General features: G+C 50.2%; 1 protein-coding gene across 1 annotated transcript in view; it reads right to left on the bottom strand.

The window, feature by feature from the left end:
• LOC121281479 (soluble guanylate cyclase 88E-like) overlaps positions 1-19,104 on the bottom strand; it is a 1,149,736-nt gene that overhangs the window by 928,415 nt on the left and 202,217 nt on the right. Inside the window, exon 11 of the mRNA XM_041194423.1 lies at positions 2,957-3,043. Within this exon, the coding sequence (XP_041050357.1) occupies positions 2,957-3,043 (87 nt within the window). The remainder of the gene's footprint in view (positions 1-2,956; positions 3,044-19,104) is intronic.

Below are 19,104 nucleotides of genomic sequence, written 5' to 3'. Positions count from 1 at the left end.
GTCCATTCATCAATCCCCATCACCCAGTCACCCAATCCCATCACCCAGTTACAACACTCATGACTCAGTCAACAAACTCCATCACCTAATCACTAGGTTCATCACCCTTTCATCAAACCCCATCAACCAGACATTAAACCCATCACCCAGGCACCAAACCACACCACACTATCACTATCGACACCACCCAGTCACCAAACCCCATTGCACAGCCAACAATCCCCATTGAACAACCACCAAACCCCATCATCCAATCGTCAAACCCCATCATTCAGGTACCAAACCACATCACCCAGTCACTATCCTCATCACCTGGTCACCAATCCCCATCACCCAGTCACTATTATCATTACCCAATCACCAACACCATCACCCAGTCTCCAAACCCCACTATACAAGTACCAAGGGCCATCAACCAGTCACCAAACTCCATCACCCACTCATCAATCGCATAGCCCATTCATCAATTCCCATCACCCAGTCACCAAACCTATCACCCAGGTACCAAACCGCATCAAACAATCACCAAACCCCATCACCCATTCACCAAACCCCATCACCTTGTCACCAAACCCCATCATCCAATCACCAAACCCCATCACCTGGTCACCAATCCCCATCGCCCAGTCACTATTGTCATTACCCAATCACCAACACCATCACCCAGTCTCCAAACCACACTATACAAGTACCAAAGCCAATCAACCAGTCACCAAACCCCAACACCCACTCATCAAGCGCATTGTCCATTCATCAATCCCCATCACCCTGTCAGCAAATCCCATCACCTAGTTACAATCCTCATGAATCAGTCAACAAACTTCATCACCCAATCACTAGGTTCATCACCCTGTCATCAACCCAAATCAACCAGACATTAGACCCATCAATCAGTCACCAAACCATACCAACTGTCTCTATCCCCTTCACCCAGTCATCAAACCCCATCACCCAGTCACTATCCACACCATCCAGTCACCAAACCTCATCACCCAGTCAGCAAACCCCATCATCCATTCACCAAACCCCATCACCTGTTCAACCAAACGGCAGCACCAAATCACCAAACCCCATCTCCCAAACACCAAACCCCATCACCCAGTTGCCAAACCCCATCACCCAGTCACCAAGCCCCATCACCCAGTCAACAAACCCCATCACCCAGTCACCAAACACAATCAACCATGCACAAAAACCTATTACCCAGTCACCAAACCCCATCACCCAGTTGCCAAACCCCATCACACAGTCACCAAACCCCATCGCCCACTCATCAACCGCATCACTCATTCATCAATCCCCATCACACAGTCACCAAATCCCATAACCCAGTTACAACCCTCATGACTCAGTCACCAAACCCCATCACCCAGTCACCAAACCCCATCACCCAGGTACCAAACCCCATCACCCAGCCACCAATCCCCTCACCCAGTCACCAAACCCCATCACCCAGTCGCCAAAGCCCATCACCCAGTCACCAAACCCCATCACCCCGGTAACAAACCCCATCACCCAGTCACCAAACCCTATCACCCAGTCACCAAATCCCATCACCCGGTCACCAAACGCTATCACCCAGTCATCAAACCCTATCACCCAGTCACCATGCCCATCACCTAGTTACCATGCCCATCACCCAGTCACCATGCCCATCACCAAGTCACAACACCCCATCACCCAGTCACCAAATCTCATCATCCAGTCACCAAAACCTACCATGCAGTCACTATCCCCATCACCAATTCATTAACCCCATTACAGTTACCAAACCCCTCACACAGTCACCAAAACCCATCACCCAGTCACTATCTTGAACATCCTGCCCCCAAACCCCATCACCCAAGTCTCAAATCTCATCACCCAGGTAACAAATCCCATCAACCAGTCACCAAATCTCATCACCCATTTATCCAATAACATCATCGAGTCACTGAACCCCTTCATTCAGTCACCGAACCCCATCACTGAGTAACCAAATCCCATTAACCAGCCACCAAACCTCATTGCCCAGTCACTATCCTCATCACCCAGTCACTATTCTTATCACCCAGTCACTATTATCATCACCGAGTCACCATCCTGTGCACCCAGTCACCAACACCATCATCCAGGTACCAAACTCCATCAACCAGTCACCAAACACTAATACGCAGTCACTATCCCTATCACCCAGTTGCTAAACCCTGTCACCAATTTACCAAACCCCATCACCTAGTCACCAAACCCCATCACCCAATCACCATGTCCATCACCAAGTCACAATACCCCGTCAACCAGTCACCAAACCTCATCACCAAGTCAGCTAACCGCATCACCCAGTCACCAAACCTCATCACCCATTTATCCAATAACGTGATCAAGTCACCAAACCCCAACATCCAGTCATCAAACCCATCACTGAGTGACCAAATCCCATCAACCAGCCACCAAACCTCATTACTCAGTCACTGTCCTCATCACCCAGTCAGCAAATTCCATCACCCAGTCAGCAAACCCCATCACCGAACCATTAAACCTCATCACCCAATCACCAAAGCCCATCACCATGCCATAAAACCCCATCACCCAATCACCAACCGCGTTGCCCAGTCATCAATCCTCTTCACCCATTCAACAACCCCATCGCCCATTCACTATCTTCCCACCACCCATCTCCCAATCCCGTGGCCACTCAAATCTGCTCATCACCTCAATCCTGAGATCAAGTCACCCCTGTCAACCCAATACCTGGTCACTGTGCCCAGCCTCCGTCACCATATCCCTCTTATCACCCGATCCCCTGTCACTAAATCATTCTCCACCCCGTCACCCTCATTCCACCAATCACAGTACCTCACCCCCATCCCTGCTGCCACCTCACCCACACGCCCCCAAATCAGTCAGCCCATGTGCTCTCCCCATTTTCCCCATGTTGCCCTGATTCCCCACTCCCCTCTGGCACCCCACATCTTACACTGGTGTGCCAAGGAAGATGATGGATTCCCATTCTGGCATGAATCTCATCTGTCCCTTCAGCCTGAGACAGCGACTCCCATCCCCACTGCTCTCCATCAAATTCGAACTGTTCCCATCTGCAACAGTAAAGAATCACAGAAACTACTCAGCCAAGTCTTTCTATACAATCCCGGTTTTACAATCACCGTCAGTATTGTGAGCAGTTCTAGTCCCCACACTTTAGGAAGGATGCAAGGGCCTTTGAGAAATTGCTAGGAGATTTACCAGAATGGTTCCAGAGATGAGGAGTGAAAAGCTGGAGTTGTTCTCTTCGGGGCCAAGGAGATTGAGGGGAGATTTGATAGAGGTGTACAAGATTGTGACAGGTTTAGACAAAAATAGCACTCTTCCTATTGGCTGATGGAAGTAACTCAGCTCCTGACTCCCCAAAGCCTATCCACCATCTACAAGGCACAAGTCAGGAGTGTGATGGAATACTCCCTACTTGCCTGGATGAGTGCAGCTCCCACAACACTCAAGAAGCTTGACACTGTCAAGGACAATGCTGCCCGCTTGATTGGCACCCCATCCACAAACAGTGGGACAGCGTGGGGGAAAATTAGGGTTAGGGTTAGGGTTCCTCTGTATCTAATCCCACACTGTGCCTACCTTGGGAGTGTTTGATGGAGACAGTATAGAGGGAGCTTTACCCTATATCTAACCCTGTGATGTACCTGCCCTGGGAGTGTTTGATGGGGACAGTGTAGAGGGAGCTTTACTCTGCATCTAACCCCGTGCTGTACCTGTCCTGGGAGTGTTTGATTGGGTAGTTTAGAGGGAGTTTTATTCTGTATCTTATGCCGTATCTGACTCCCTGATGTGTTTAATGGGAACAGTTTAGAGGGAGCTTTACTCTGTATATAGCCTCGTGCTGTACCTGTTCTGAACCCAATAGCTGCCAGTAGTTACATGAACACTATGTGAATCCTGTGCAAAACCAGTGAGTAATATTCACCTTTGTAATCATCACCGACAATTGACTGAAACGCCATGAGCAGCACACTCGCATCAGCAGCACGGTTCACATTCTCATAGTCAGCATCTGTCACAGGGAGTGAGAGAGAGACTGTGTCAGATAGTGAGCGAGTGAAAGAGTGACAATGAATGACAGAGCAAGTACTTGAGAAATTGAGAAAATGATTTGGAGTGAGAAACTGAGAGAGTCAAAGTGACAAAGTGAGCAATAGAATAGCAAGCAAGTAACAAATTGAGGGTTGGTGATAGAAAGTGAGGGAGTGACTGAGATTGAGGCAGATTGAGAGAATGTGGAAAGAGTGACAAGTATGAGAATGAGAGGGAGTGACAGAGTGGCAGCAGAGTGGTAGCGGGTAATGGATTGAGAGAGTGAGAGTGAGAGAGTGACTGAGAGAGTGAGTGAGATTTACAGACTAAGCCACAGTGATAGTGACAGAGTCAGACAGGAAGAATCAGGAAGAGTAAGGGTGGCAGAGAGTGACAAAGAGAGATGCATATACATGGGCGATACCATCTGTAAGAGACGGGTAGACAGACAGACAGACTGACAGACAATCACTGAGGCAATTCAATGTTGCCCCTCACCCTGTTCCCTGTTCACCCTCAAATCCCCTCACTCAGTCCCCCTGTTCACCATTACTTCACCCACATTCCGTCCCTGGGTTTACCCTCACTCGGTCCTCATTCTGTCCCCCTGTTCACCCTCACTCCACCCTCAGTCTGTTCCTGGGTTTAACCTCACTCAGCCCTCACTCTGTCCCCCTGTTCACCCTCACTCACTGGGTGCATTGGTTTTGGTACCTGGGTGATTGGGATAGTAACTGGGTGATGGGGTTTGGTGACTGGGTGGTGGGGTTTGGTGACTGGGCAATAGGGTTTGGTGACTAAGTGAAAGGGTTTAGTAACTGGGTGATGGGGTTTGGTGACTGGGTGAAAGGGTTTGGTGACTGGGCGATGGGGTTTGGTGACTGGGTGATGGGGTTTGGTGACTGGGCAATAGGGTTTGGTGACTAAGTGAAAGGGTTTAGTAACTGGGTGATGGGGTTTGGTGACTGGGTGAAAGGCTTTAGTAACTGGGCAATGGGGTTTGGTGACTGGGCGATGGGGTTTGGTGACTGGGCAATGGGGTTTAGTAACTGGGCGATGGGGTTTGGTGACTGGGTGATGAGGGTTTTGACTGGGTGACAGCATTTGCTTACTGGATGATGAGCATAGTGACTGGGTGATGGGGGTTGTGACTGGAGATGGGATTTGGTGGCTGGGTGATGAGATTAGGTGATTGGGTGATGAGATTTGGTGACTAGGTGATGGGATTTAGTGGCTGGGTGATGGGGGTTGTGACTGGGAGATGGGATTTGGTGGCTGGGTGATGAGATTTGGTGATTGGTGATGGGGTTTAGTGGCTGAGTGATGGGATTTGGTGACTAGGTGATGGGATTTAGTGGCTGGGTGATGGGGTTTGGTGACTGGGCGATGGGGTTTGGTGACTGGGCGATGGGGTTTGGTGACTGAGTGAAAGGGTTTAGTAACTGGATGATGGGGTTTGGTGACTGGGCGATGGGGTTTGGTGACTGGGTGAAAGGGTTTAGTAACTGGGCGATGGGGTTTGGTGACTGGTTGATGAGGGTTTTGACTGGGTGACGCATTTGATTACTGGATGATGAGCATAGTGACTGGGTGATGGGGGTTGTGACTGGAGATGGGATTTGGTGGCTGGGTGATGAGATTAGGTGATTGGGTGATGGGATGTGGTGACTAGGTGATGGGATTTAGTGGCTGGGTGTTGGGGGTTGTGACTGGGAGATGGGATTTGGTGGTTGGGTGATGGGATTTGGTGACTAAGTGATGGGATTTGGTGATTGGGTGATGAGATTTGGTGACTAGGTGATGGGATTTAGTGGCTGGGTGATGGGGGTTGTGACTGGGTGATGGGATTTGGTGACTGGGTGATGGGATTTGGTGACTGGGTGATGGGGTTTAGTGGCTGAGTGATGGGATTTAGTGACTAGTGATGGGATTTAGTGGCTGGGTGATGGGATTTGGTGACTTGGTGATGGGATTTGGTTACTGGCTGATGGGGATGGAGACAGGGTGCTGTATTTTGGTGACTAAGTTTTGGAGTTTGCTGACTGAGTGACGTTCACTTTCTCTCTCCTCACTCTGACCCCGCAATCACTCCCTCTCTCTCATCACTCTGTCCACTTATTCACTCTGTCTGTCCTTACTTTGACCCGTTTGATCGCTTTCTCTCTCCTCTGACTCGCTTGATCACTCTCTCCTCACTCTATATCCCTGATCACTCTCTCCTCACTCTATATCCCTGGTCACTTTCTCTCTCTCCTCACTCTGTACCCTTGTACACACTCTCTCCCCTCACTCTGTCCACCTTGATCACTCTCTCCTCACCCTGCCCCCTTGATCACTCCCTCTCTCTCTCCTCACTCTGCCCCCATGATCACTCTCTCTATCCTCACTCACTCCCCCTTGTTCACTCTCTCTCCAGCCTCAGTCTCCCCCTTGTTCCCCCTCTCTCTCCTCACTCTGTCCCCTTGTTCACTCTCTCTCTACTCACTCTGTCCCCCTTGTTCCCTCTCTCTCTCCTCACTCTGTTCCCTCGTTCACTCTCTCGCCTCACTCTGACCCTTGTTCACACTCTCTCTCCTCACTCTGACCGCTTGTTCACTCTCTCTCTCTTCACTCTGACCTCTTGATCACTCTCTCCTCATTCAGTCCCTTTGATTACTCTCTCTCTTCTCACTCAGTCCTCCTTGTTCTCTCTCTCTATCCTCACTCTCTCCCTCATGTTCACTCTCTCTCTAGTCTCTCTCTCCCCCTTGTTCACTCTCCCATTCCGCACCCCATTCTCCTTGTTCCCTTTCTCTCCTCATTCCGTCCGCCTTGATCACTCTTTCTCTACTCACTCTGTCCTCCTTGTTTACTCTCCCTCTCTCCTTACCATATCCTCCTTGTTCACTCTCTCGCCCCTCACTCTGTCCTCCTGTTCAATCCCTCTCTCTCCTCACTCTATCCTCCTTGTTCACTCCCTCTGTCTCCTCACTCTCTCTGCCTTGTTCACTTTCTCTCTTCTCAATCTGTACATCTTGTTCACTCTCTTTCTCTCCACACTGTGTCCGCCTTGTTCACTCTTGCCTCATTCTGACCCCTTGATCACTCTCTCTCCTCATTCTGTCCCCTTGATCACAATCGCTCTCCCCTCACTCTGTCCCTTGTTCAATCTCCTCATTCTGTGCTCTTGTTATCACTCTCTCACCTCTCTCTGGCCCCTGGGTTCACTCTCTCTCTGCTCACTTTATCCAACTTGTTAGCTGTCTCTCTCTCCTCACTCTGTTCCTCTTCTTCACTCATTCTCTCCACACCCTGGCCCTTGTTCACTGTCTCTCTCCTCACTCTCTCCTATTTTTCGCTCTCTCATAACGCTGTTCCCCTTGTTCTCTCTCATCACTCTTTCTGCATGTTCACTCTCTCTCTCTTTCCTTGCTCTGCCCATTTGCTCACTCTCATTCTCTCTCCTCAGTGGGTTATCATGTTCACTCCATCTCTCCTCACTCTATGCCTTGTTGACTCTCTATGTCCCCCCTATTCACTCTCTCTCCTCACTCTGTCTCCTCTTGTTCAGTCACTTTTCTCACTCTGTCCCCATTTTTCACTATCTTTGTCCCAGTTGTTCACTCTCTCTGTTCCCCCTGTTCACACTCTCTCCTTACTCTGTCCTGCTTGTTCACTCTCTCTCTTCATTCTGTCCACCTTGTTTACTCTTCCTCTCCTCACTCTGTCCTACTTGATCACTCTTTCCCTGCACACTGTCCCTCTTTATCACTCTCTCTCCTCACACTGTCCTCCTTGTTCACTCACTCTGTCTCCCTTGTTCACTCGCGATCCTCACTCTGTCCCTTTTGTTCACTCTCTCCTCACTCTGTCCCCCTTGTTCACTCTCTATGTCCCCCCTATTCACTCTCTCTCCTCACTCTGTCTCCCCTTTTTCACTCTCTCTTCTCAATCGGTCCCCATTTTTCACTAACTCTGTCCCAGGTGTTCACTCTCTCTGTTCCCCCTGTTCACGCTCTCTCCTTACTCTGCCCCCCTTGTTCACTCTAACTCTTCATTCAGTCCACCTTGTTCACTCTCTTTTGCCTCACTCTGTCCCCTTGTTCACTCTTTACCTGCTCACTCTGTCTCCCTTTATCACTCTCTGTCCTCACTCTGTCCCACTTGTTCACTCTCTCTGTGCTCACTCTGCCTCTGTTGTTCACTCTCTCTCCTCACTCCCCCTTATTTAGTCTCTCTATCCACACTATGTCCTCTTTTCACTCTCTCCCTCTACTCACTCTGTCCCCCTTGTTCACTCTCTCTCCCCTCACTCTGTCATACCTGTTCACTCTATTTCTCTTCACTCTCTCCCATTGTTCACTATCTTCTCCTCAAACTGCCCCCCTTGCTCAATCTCTCACTCCTCACTCTGTTCCCCTTGTTAACTCTCTCTGTATTCACTCAGTTCACCTTATTCATGCTCAATCTCTCTCCTTATTCTGACCCGTTGCTCTCTCTCTCTTCAATCTGTCTCTCTTGTTCAATCTCTCTCTCCTCACTCTGTCCCCCTTGTTCACGCTCTCTGTCTGCCTTGTTCAATCTCTCTCCTCACTCTGTCCCCTTGTTCATTCTCTCACTCTTCACTCTGCCCCTCATGTTCAATGTCTCTCCCCTCACTCTGTTCCCATTGTTCACTCTCTCTCCTCACTCTGTTCCCCTTATTCACTCTCTCTATACTCACTATGTCCCCTTGTTCACTCTCACTCTCTATCCTCATTCTGTCCTATTCTTCACTCTCTCACTCCTCACTCTGTCCTCCTTGTTCGCTATCTCTCTTCTCACTCTCTCACCTTGTTCACTCTCTTTCTACTCACTCTGTCCACTTGGTTCACACTCTTTCTCCACACTCTCTCCTCCTTTTTTACTCTCTCTCCTCATTCTCTTCCCCATTGTTCATTCTCTCCTCACTCTGTCCCCCTTGTTCAGTCTCTCTCTCCTCACTCAGTCCCCCCCTGCTCACGCTCTCTCCTTACTCTGTACCCCCTTGTTCACTCTCTCACTTCATTCTGTCCACATTGTTCACTCTCTTTCTCCCCACTCTGTTTTTCCTTGTTCACTCTTTCCCTGCTCACTCTGTCACCCTTTATCACTCCCTGTACTCACTCTGTCCCACTTGTTCACTCTCTCTGTGCTCACTCTGCCTCTGTTGTTCAGTCTCTCTCCTCATTCTGTCCTCCTTGCTCGCTCACTCTGTCTCCCTTGTTCGCTCCCGATCTTCACTCTGTCCCCTTTGTTCACTATCTCTTCTCACTCTGTCCACCTTGTTCACTCTCTATGTCCCTCCTATTCACTCTCACCCCTTGTTCACTCTCTCTTCTCAATCTGTCCCCCTTGTTCACTCACTCTCCTCACTCAGTCCCACATGTTCACTCTCTCTCCAGGCGCAGTCCCCCTTGGTTCACACTCTCTCCTCACTCTGCCCCTTGATCACTCAATCTCCTCACTCTGTCACCCTTGTTCTCTCTCGCTCCTCACTCAGTCCCCGTTCCTCTCTCACTCTGCCCCCTTGTTCACTTACGGCGTTCCCCTTGTTCACTCACTCTCCTCACACTATCCACCTTGTTCACTCTCTCTCTCTCTTCACTCTGCTCCCCTTGTTCACTCAGTTCCCCATGTTCACTCTCTCTGTCTGCCTTGTTCAATCTCTCTCCTCACTCTGTCCCTCTTATTCACTCTATCTTTACTCACTATGTCCCCTTGTTCACTCTCACACTCTCTTCTCATTCTGTCCCATTGTTCACTTTCTCACTCCTCACTTTGTCCCCCTTGTTCGCTCTCTCTCTCTCCTCACTCTCTCACCTTGTTCACTCTCTCTCTGCTCTCTCTCTCCCCATTTTGTCCCCTGTTCACTCTCTCTCTACTCACTCTGTCCCCTTTGTTCACTCCCTCTCTCCTCTCTCTGCCCCCTTTGTTCACTCTCTCTCCTCACTCTGTCCACCTTTGTTCACCCTCTCTCTTCATTCTGTCCACATTGTTCACTCTCTCTCTCTTCTCACTCTGTTTTACATGTTCGCTCTTTCCCTGCTCACTATGTCCCCCTTTATCACTCTCTGTTCTCATTCTGTCCCACTTGTTCACTCTCTCTGTGTTTATTCTGCCTCCATTGTTGTCTCTTTCCTCATTCTGTTCTCCTTGCTCACTCACTCTGTCTCCCTTGTTCACTTCCGATCTTCACTCTGTCTCCTTTATTCACACTCTCTCCTCACTTCGTCCCCCTTGTTCATTCTCTATGTCCCCCCTATTCACTCTCTCTCCTCACTCTGTCTCCCCTTTTACACTCTCTCTTCTCAATCTGTCCCCATTTTTCACTAACACTGTCCCAGTTGTTCACTCTCCCTAATCCCCTGTTCACGCTCTCTCCTTACTCTGTCTACCCTTGTTCACACTCGCTCTTCATTCTGTCCAACTTGTTCACTCTCTCTCTCTCCTCACTCTGTCCCACTTGTTCACTCTCTCTGTGCTCACTCTGCCTCCATTGTTCACTCACTCTCCTCACTCTGTCCTCCTTGTTCACTCACTCTGTCTCCCTTGTTCACTCCCGATCCTCACTCTGTGCCCTTTGTTCACTCTCTCTCCTCACCCTGTCCCCCTTGTTCACTCTCTATGTCCCCCCTGTTCACTCTCTCTCCTCACTCTGTCTCCCCTTTTACACACTCTCTTCTCAATCTGTCCCCATTTTTCACTAACACTGTCCCAGTTGTTCACTCTCTCTGTTCACCCTGTTCACGCTCTCTCCTTACTCTGTCCACTCTGTCCTTATTCACTCTCGCTCTTCATTCTGTCCAACTTGTTCACTCTCTCTCTCCTCACTCTGTCCCACTTGTTCACTCTCTCTGTGCTCATTCTGCCTCCAAAGTTCACTCACTCTCCTCACTCTGTCCTCCTTATTCATTCTCTATGTCCCCCCTATCCACTGTCTCTCCTCACCCTGTCTCCCCTTGTTCACTCTCTCTTCTCAATCTGTCCCCATTTTTCACTCTCTCTCCTCACTCTGTCCACCTTGCTCAATCTCTCTCTCCTCACTCTGTTCCCCTTGTTCACTCTCTTTTTCCTCACTCTGTTCCCCTTGTTCACTCTCTCTCCTCACTCAGTCCCCCATGTTCACTCTCTCTCCAGGCTCAGTCCCCCTTGTTCACACTCTCTCCTTACTCTGCCCCTTGATCACTCAATCTCCTCACTCTGACCCCCTTGTTCTCTCTCACTCTGTCCCCCTTGTTCACTCATGCCGTTCCCCTTGTTCACTCACTCTCCTCACACTATCTGCCTTGTTCACTCCCTCTTCTCACTCTATCCCCCTTGTTCACTCTCTCTCCTAATTCTGTCCCCCTTGTTCACTCTCTCTCCTCACTCTGTCCCCCTTGTTCATCTCTCTCCTCAATCAATCCCCTTGTTCACTCTCGCTCTTCCCTCTGTCTCCCTTGTTCACTCCCAATCCTCATTTTGTCCCCTTTGTTCAATCTCACTCTTAATTCTGTTCATCTTGTTCAATCTCTCTCTCTCCTCACTCTGTTCCCCTTGTTCACTCTCTCTCTATTCACTCAGTTCCCCTTGTTCACTCTCAATCTCTCTCCTCATTCTGTTCCGTTGCTCACTCTCTCTCTCTCTCTCTCTTCAATCTGTCCCTCTTGTTCAGTCTCTCTCTCCTCACTGTCCCCCTTGTTCAATCTCTTTGCCTGCCTTGTTCAATCTCTCTCCTCACTCTGTCCCCTTGTTCACTCTCTCTCCTCACTCTGTTCCCCTTGTTCACTCTCTCTCTACTCACTATGTCCACTTGTTCACTCCCAATCTCTCTCCTCATTCTGTCCCATTGTTCACTCTCTCTCCTCACTCTGTTCCCCTTGTTCACTCTCTCTCTACTCACTCTGTTCCCCCTGTTCACTCTCTCTCTATTCACTCAGTTCCCCTTGTTCACTGTCAATCTCTCTCCCCATTCTGTCCCGTTGCTCACACTCTCTCTCTTCAATCTGTCCCTCTTGTTCACTCTCTGTCCGCCTTGTTCAATCTCTCTCCTCACTCTGTCCGCTTGTTCACTCTCTCTCCTCACTCTGTCCCTCTTGTTCAATCTCACTCCCCTCACTCTGTCCCCATTGATCACTTGCTCTCTATTCACTATGTCCCCTTGTTCACTCTCACTCTCTCCTCATTCTGTCACATTGTTCACTCTCTCACTCCTCACTCTGTCCCCCTTGTTCGCTCTCTCTCTCTTCACTCTCTCACCTTGTTCACTCTCTCTCTCCTCTCTCTCTCCTCACTTTGTCCCCTCGTTCACTCTCTCTCTACTCACTCTGTCCCCTTTGTTCACTGACTTTTTTCACACTTGCTCTCCCTTTTTCACTCTCGCTCCTCATTCTCTTCCCCATTGTTCATTCACTCTCTCCTCACTCTGTCCCCCTTGTTCACTCTCTCTGTCTGCCTTGTTTAATCTTTCTCCTCACTCTGTCCCCTTGTTCAATCTCTCCTCACTCTGTCCCCCTTGTTCACTCCCTCTCTTCTAGCTCTGTCCCCCTTGTTCACTCTCTCTATCCTCGCTATGTCCTCCCTGTTCACTCTCCCTCCCCTCAATCTGTCGCCTTTGTTCACTCTCTCTCCTCAATCTGTCACCTTGTTCACTCTCTCTCTCCTCACTCTGTCTCCCCTTGTTCACTCTCTCTCCTCACTCTGTCCCCCTCTACACTTCCTCTCTCCTCACTCTGCCCCTCTTTGTCACACTTGCTCTCCTCACTCTGACCCCTTGTTCACTCTCCCACCTCACTCAGTCATCCTTTTTCATTCATGCTCATCACTCTGTCCACCTCGTTCAATCCTTCTCCTCACGCTGTCCAACTTATTCACACTCTCTCCTCACTCTATCCCCCTTGTTCACTATCTCTTCTCAATTGGTCTCCCTTGTTCACTCTCGCTCCTCACTCAGTCCCACTTGTTCAAGCTCTCTCTCCTCACTCTGACCCCGTTGTTCGCTCATTCCGTCCCCCTTCTTCACTCTCTCTCCTCACTCAGTCCCCCTGTGTTCACTCTCTCTCATCACTCTGCTCCCCTTTGTCACTCAAGCTCTCCTCACTCTGTCCATCTTGTGCCATCTCTCTCCTCATGCTTTCCCCCTTGTTCAATCCCTCTTCTCACTGAGTCTCCCTTGTTCACTCTCGCTCCTCACTCTGTCCACCTTGTTCACTCTCTCTCATCACTCAGTCCCCCTTGTTCAATCTCTCTTCTCAATTTGGCCCCCTTGTTCACTATCACTTCTCAATTTGGCCCCCTTGTTCACTCTCTCTCCTCACTCAGTCCTGCTTGTTCACTCTCTCTCCTCTCTCAGACCCCTTTGTTCAATCTCTCTCCTCACTCTGAATCCCATGTTCATGCTCTCTCCTCACTCTGTCTCCCTTGCTCACACAATCTGCCCCCCTTGTTCACTCACTCAGTTCCCCTTGTTCACTCGCTCTCCACACTATGTCCCCCTTGTTCAATCCCTCTCCTCACTCTGTGCCCCTTGTTCAAACCCTCCTCACTCTGTCCCCTTTGTTCACACTCTCTCGTCATTCTGTCCCCCTTGTTCACTCTCCCTCCTCACTCTGTCCCCCTTGTTCACTCTCGTTTTTCACTCAGTCCCCCTTGCTCTCTCGCTCTATCCCCCTTGTTCACTCACTCCATTCCCATCGTTCACTCACTTCTCTGACACTGTCCACCTTGTTCACTCCCTCTCCTCACTCAATACCCTTTGTTCACTCTCTCTCCTAATTCTGTCCCCCTTGTTCACTCTCTCTTCTCACTCAGTCCCTCTTGTTCACTCTCTCTCCTCACTCAGTCCACCTTGTTCACCTTCACTCCTCACTCAGTCCCCCATTGTCACTCTCCCTCTCCTCACTCTGCACATCTTGTAGCATCTCTCTCCTCACACTGTCTCCCTCGTTCATGCCCACTCCTCACTCTGTCCCCCTTGTTCACTCTCTCTCCTCACTCCGTCCCCTTTTCAATCTCTCCCTCCACTCGCTCAGTCCCATTTGTTCACTCTCTCTTCTCAATTTGTTCCCCTTGTTGAATCTCTCCACACCCTGCCCCCCTTGTTCACTCTCTTTCCTCACTCTGTCATCCTTGTTCACTCTCTCTCCTCACTCAGTCCCTCTTGTTCACTCTCTCTCCTCACTCAGTCCACCTTGTTCATCTCCCTCTTCACTCAGTCCCCCTTGTTCACTCTCTTTCCTCACTCTGTCACCCTTGTTCACTCTCTCTCCTCACTCTGTCCCTCTTGTTCAATCTCACTCCCCTCACTCTGTCCCCATTGATCACTCGCTCTCTATTCACTATGTCCCCTTGTTCACTCTCACTCTCTCCTCATTCTGTCACATTGTTCACTCTCTCACTCCTCACTCTGTCCCCCTTGTTCGCTCTCTCTCTCTTCACTCTCTCACCTTGTTCACTCTCTCTCTCCTCTCTCTCTCCTCACTTTGTCCCCTCGTTCACTCTCTCTCTACTCACTCTGTCCCCTTTGTTCACTGACTTTTTTCACACTTGCTCTCCCTTTTTCACTCTCGCTCCTCATTCTCTTCCCCACTGTTCATTCACTCTCTCCTCACTCTGTCCCCCTTGTTCACTCTCTCTGTCTGCCTTGTTTAATCTTTCTCCTCACTCTGTCCCCTTGTTCAATCTCTCCTCACTCTGTCCCCCTTGTTCACTCCCTCTCTTCTAGCTCTGTCCCCCTTGTTCACTCTCTCTATCCTCGCTATGTCCTCCCTGTTCACTCTCCCTCCCCTCAATCTGTCGCCTTTGTTCACTCTCTCTCCTCAATCTGTCACCTTGTTCACTCTCTCTCTCCTCACTCTGTCTCCCCTTGTTCACTCTCTCTCCTCACTCTGTCCCCCTCTACACTTCCTCTCTCCTCACTCTGCCCCTCTTTGTCACACTTGCTCTCCTCACTCTGACCCCTTGTTCACTCTCCCACCTCACTCAGTCATCCTTTTTCATTCATGCTCATCACTCTGTCCACCTCGTTCAATCCTTCTCCTCACGCTGTCCAACTTATTCACACTCTCTCCTCACTCTATCCCCCTTGTTCACTATCTCTTCTCAATTGGTCTCCCTTGTTCACTCTCGCTCCTCACTCAGTCCCACTTGTTCAAGCTCTCTCTCCTCACTCTGACCCCGTTGTTCGCTCATTCCGTCCCCCTTCTTCACTCTCTCTCCTCACTCAGTCCCCCTGTGTTCACTCTCTCTCATCACTCTGCTCCCCTTTGTCACTCAAGCTCTCCTCACTCTGTCCATCTTGTGCCATCTCTCTCCTCATGCTTTCCCCCTTGTTCAATCCCTCTTCTCACTGAGTCTCCCTTGTTCACTCTCGCTCCTCACTCTGTCCACCTTGTTCACTCTCTCTCATCACTCAGTCCCCCTTGTTCAATCTCTCTTCTCAATTTGGCCCCCTTGTTCACTATCACTTCTCAATTTGGCCCCCTTGTTCACTCTCTCTCCTCACTCAGTCCTGCTTGTTCACTCTCTCTCCTCTCTCAGACCCCTTTGTTCAATCTCTCTCCTCACTCTGAATCCCATGTTCATGCTCTCTCCTCACTCTGTCTCCCTTGCTCACACAATCTGCCCCCCTTGTTCACTCACTCAGTTCCCCTTGTTCACTCGCTCTCCACACTATGTCCCCCTTGTTCAATCCCTCTCCTCACTCTGTGCCCCTTGTTCAAACCCTCCTCACTCTGTCCCCTTTGTTCACACTCTCTCGTCATTCTGTCCCCCTTGTTCACTCTCCCTCCTCACTCTGTCCCCCTTGTTCACTCTCGTTTTTCACTCAGTCCCCCTTGCTCTCTCGCTCTATCCCCCTTGTTCACTCACTCCATTCCCATCGTTCACTCACTTCTCTGACACTGTCCACCTTGTTCACTCCCTCTCCTCACTCTATACCCTTTGTTCACTCTCTCTCCTAATTCTGTCCCCCTTGTTCACTCTCTCTTCTCACTCAGTCCCTCTTGTTCACTCTCTCTCCTCACTCAGTCCACCTTGTTCACCTTCACTCCTCACTCAGTCCCCCATTGTCACTCTCCCTCTCCTCACTCTGCACATCTTGTAGCATCTCTCTCCTCACACTGTCTCCCTCGTTCATGCCCACTCCTCACTCTGTCCCCCTTGTTCACTCTCTCTCCTCATTCCGTCCCCTTTTCAATCTCTCCCTCCACTCGCTCAGTCCCATTTGTTCACTCTCTCTTCTCAATTTGTTCCCCTTGTTGAATCTCTCCACACCCTGCCCCCCTTGTTCACTCTCTTTCCTCACTCTGTCATCCTTGTTCACTCTCTCTCCTCACTCAGTCCCTCTTGTTCACTCTCTCTCCTCACTCAGTCCACCTTGTTCATCTCCCTCTTCACTCAGTCCCCCTTGTTCACTCTCTTTCCTCACTCTGTCACCCTTGTTCACTCTCTCTCCTCACTCAGTCCCTCTTGTTCACTCTCTCTCCTCACTCAGTCCACCTTGTTCATCTCCCTCTTCACTCAGTCCCCCTTGTTCACTCTCTTTCCTCACTCTGTCCCCCTTGTTCAATCTCTCTCCTCACTCAGTCCCCCTTGTTCAATCTTTCTCCTCACTCTGTCCCACTTGACACTCTCGCTCTTCAATCTGTCCCCCTTGTTCACTCTCTCTCCTTACTCAATCCCCTTGTAACTCTCGCTCCTCACTCTGTCCCTCTTCTTCACTCTCTCATCACTCTGTTCCTTTTTTTCACTTTCTCTCCTCACTCTGTCCCCCTTGTTCAATCTCTCTCCTCACTCTGTCCCCCTTGTTCAATCTCTCTCCTCTTCATTCCCCCTTGTTCACTCTCCCTCCTCACTCTGTCCTGCTTGTTCACTCCTCCTACTCACTCAGTCCCTCTTGTCCACTCTCTCTCCTCGCTTTGCCCCCCCTTGTTCACTCTGTCTCCTCACTCTGCACATCTTGTTGCATCTCTCACCTCACTCTGTCCCCCTAGTTCACTCTCTCTCTTCACTAAGTCACCCTTGTCCACTGTCTCTCCTCAATCTGTCCAATTTGTACACTCTGTCTCCTTACTCCATCCGCATTGTTCACTCCCTCTCTTCTCCCTGTCTCCTTTCTTCACTCACACTGTCCACCTTGTTCACTCTCTCTCCTCACTCTGTCCCCCTTGTTCACGCACTCTCCTCAATCTGTCCCCCTTATTCACACTCGCTCCTCACTCTGTCCCCTTTGTTCACTCTCTCTCCTCACTCAGTCCCCCTTTTTCACTCCTCTCCTCAATCTGTCCCCCTGCTTCACTCTCTCTCCTCACTCTGTCCCCCTTGTTCACTGCCTATCCTCAATCTGTTTCCATTCACTCCCAGCACCTTGTTCATACCCTCTCCTCACTCTGTCCCCCTTGTTCACTCCCTCACCTCAATCTGCCCCCCTGCTTCACTTTCTCTCCTCTTTCTATCCCCCCTTGTTCAAACTCTCTCCTCACTCTGTCCCCCTTGTCCACTCACTCTGTCCCCATTGTTCACTCTCTCTCTCCTCACTCTGTCCTCCGTGTTCACTCTCTCTCCTCGCTCTGTCCCTTTGTTCACTCGCTCTTCTCACTCAGTCCGCCTTGTTCACTCACTCCGTTCCCCTTCTTCACTCTCTAACCTCCCTCTGTCCCCCTAATTCTCTCTCTCATCTCAGTCTTTCCCCCATGTTCACTCTCTCTCCTTGCTCTGTCCTTCGTGTTCACTCTCTCTCCTCGCTCTGTCCCCTTTGTTCACTACCTCTTCTCACTAAGTCCCCCTTGTTCACTCACTCTGTTCCCCTTCTTCACTCTCTAACCTCCCTCTGTCCCCCTAATTCACTCTCTCATCTCAGTCTTTCCCCCTGTTCACTCTCTCTCCTCACTGTCCACCTTGTTCACACCCTCTCCTCACGTTGACCCCTTTGTTCACTCTCTCTCCTCCCTCTATCCATCTTGTTCCATCTCTCTCCTGACTCTGTCCCCCTCGTTAACTCCGTCATCTCACTCAGTCCCCCTGGTTCACTCTCGCTCCTCACTCTGTCCATCTTGTTCCGTGTCTATCCTCATCCTGTCCCACTTGTTCACTACCTCTCATCACTCAGTCCCCCTCGTTCACTCTCTCTCATCACTCTGTCCATCTGGTTCCATGTCTATCCTCAACCTTTCTCCTTGTTCACTCACTCTGTCCCCTTTCTTCATTCTCTAACCTCCCTCTGTCCCCCTAATTCACTCCCTCATCTCAGTCTTTCCCCCATGTTCACTCTCTCTCCTTGCTCTGTCCCCATGGTCACTCTATCACTTCAGTCTGGCTCCCTTCTTCACTCACACAGTCCCCCTGGTTCACTCTCTCTCCTCACTCTGTCCCTTTTGTTCACTCTCTCTCGTCACTCTGTCCCCCTTGTTCACTCTCTCCCCTCACTCTGTCCACCTTGTTCACTCTCTCTCCTGACGCTGTCTCCCTTTTTCGTTCTTTCTCCTCACTCTGTCCCCCTTGCTCATTTACTCTTTCCACCTTGTTCACTCTCTCTCCTCTCTCTGTCCCCCTTGTTCACTCACACTGACCCCTTGTTCACTCTCTCTCCTCACTCAGTCCCCCTTGTTAACTCTCTCTCTCCTCGCTCTGTCACCCCACTTCATTCTCTCACCTCACACTGTCTCCCTTCTCTCCTCAGTCTGTCAACCTTCTCCCCTCAATCTGTCCCCCTGTTCACTATCGCTCCTCACTCTGTCCCCCTTGTTCATTCTCTCTCCTCACTCTGTCCCCTTTGTACATTCTCTCTTCACAATTTGTCCCTCTTGTTCACTCTCTCTCCTCAATCTGTCCCCCTTGTTCACTCTCTCTCCACATTCAGTCCCCCTTGTTCATCTCTCCGACCCCTTCTTCACTCTCTAACCTGCCTCAGTCCCCCTTCTTCACTCTCTCATCTCTGTCTTTCCTCCTTGTTCACGCTCTTTCCTTGCTCTGTCCCCATTGTTCACTCTCTCACTTCAGTCTAGTTGCCTTCTTCACTCACACCGTCCCCCTTGTTCACTCTCTCTCCTCACTCTGTCCCTTTTGTTC

The sequence above is a fragment of the Carcharodon carcharias genome, chromosome 8, assembly GCF_017639515.1.
Source record: "Carcharodon carcharias isolate sCarCar2 chromosome 8, sCarCar2.pri, whole genome shotgun sequence".
Classification (NCBI taxonomy): Eukaryota; Metazoa; Chordata; class Chondrichthyes; order Lamniformes; family Lamnidae; genus Carcharodon; species Carcharodon carcharias.
The sequence above is the reverse complement of the archived record's forward strand: the minus strand, read 5'-3'. Positions and strand labels throughout refer to the sequence as shown.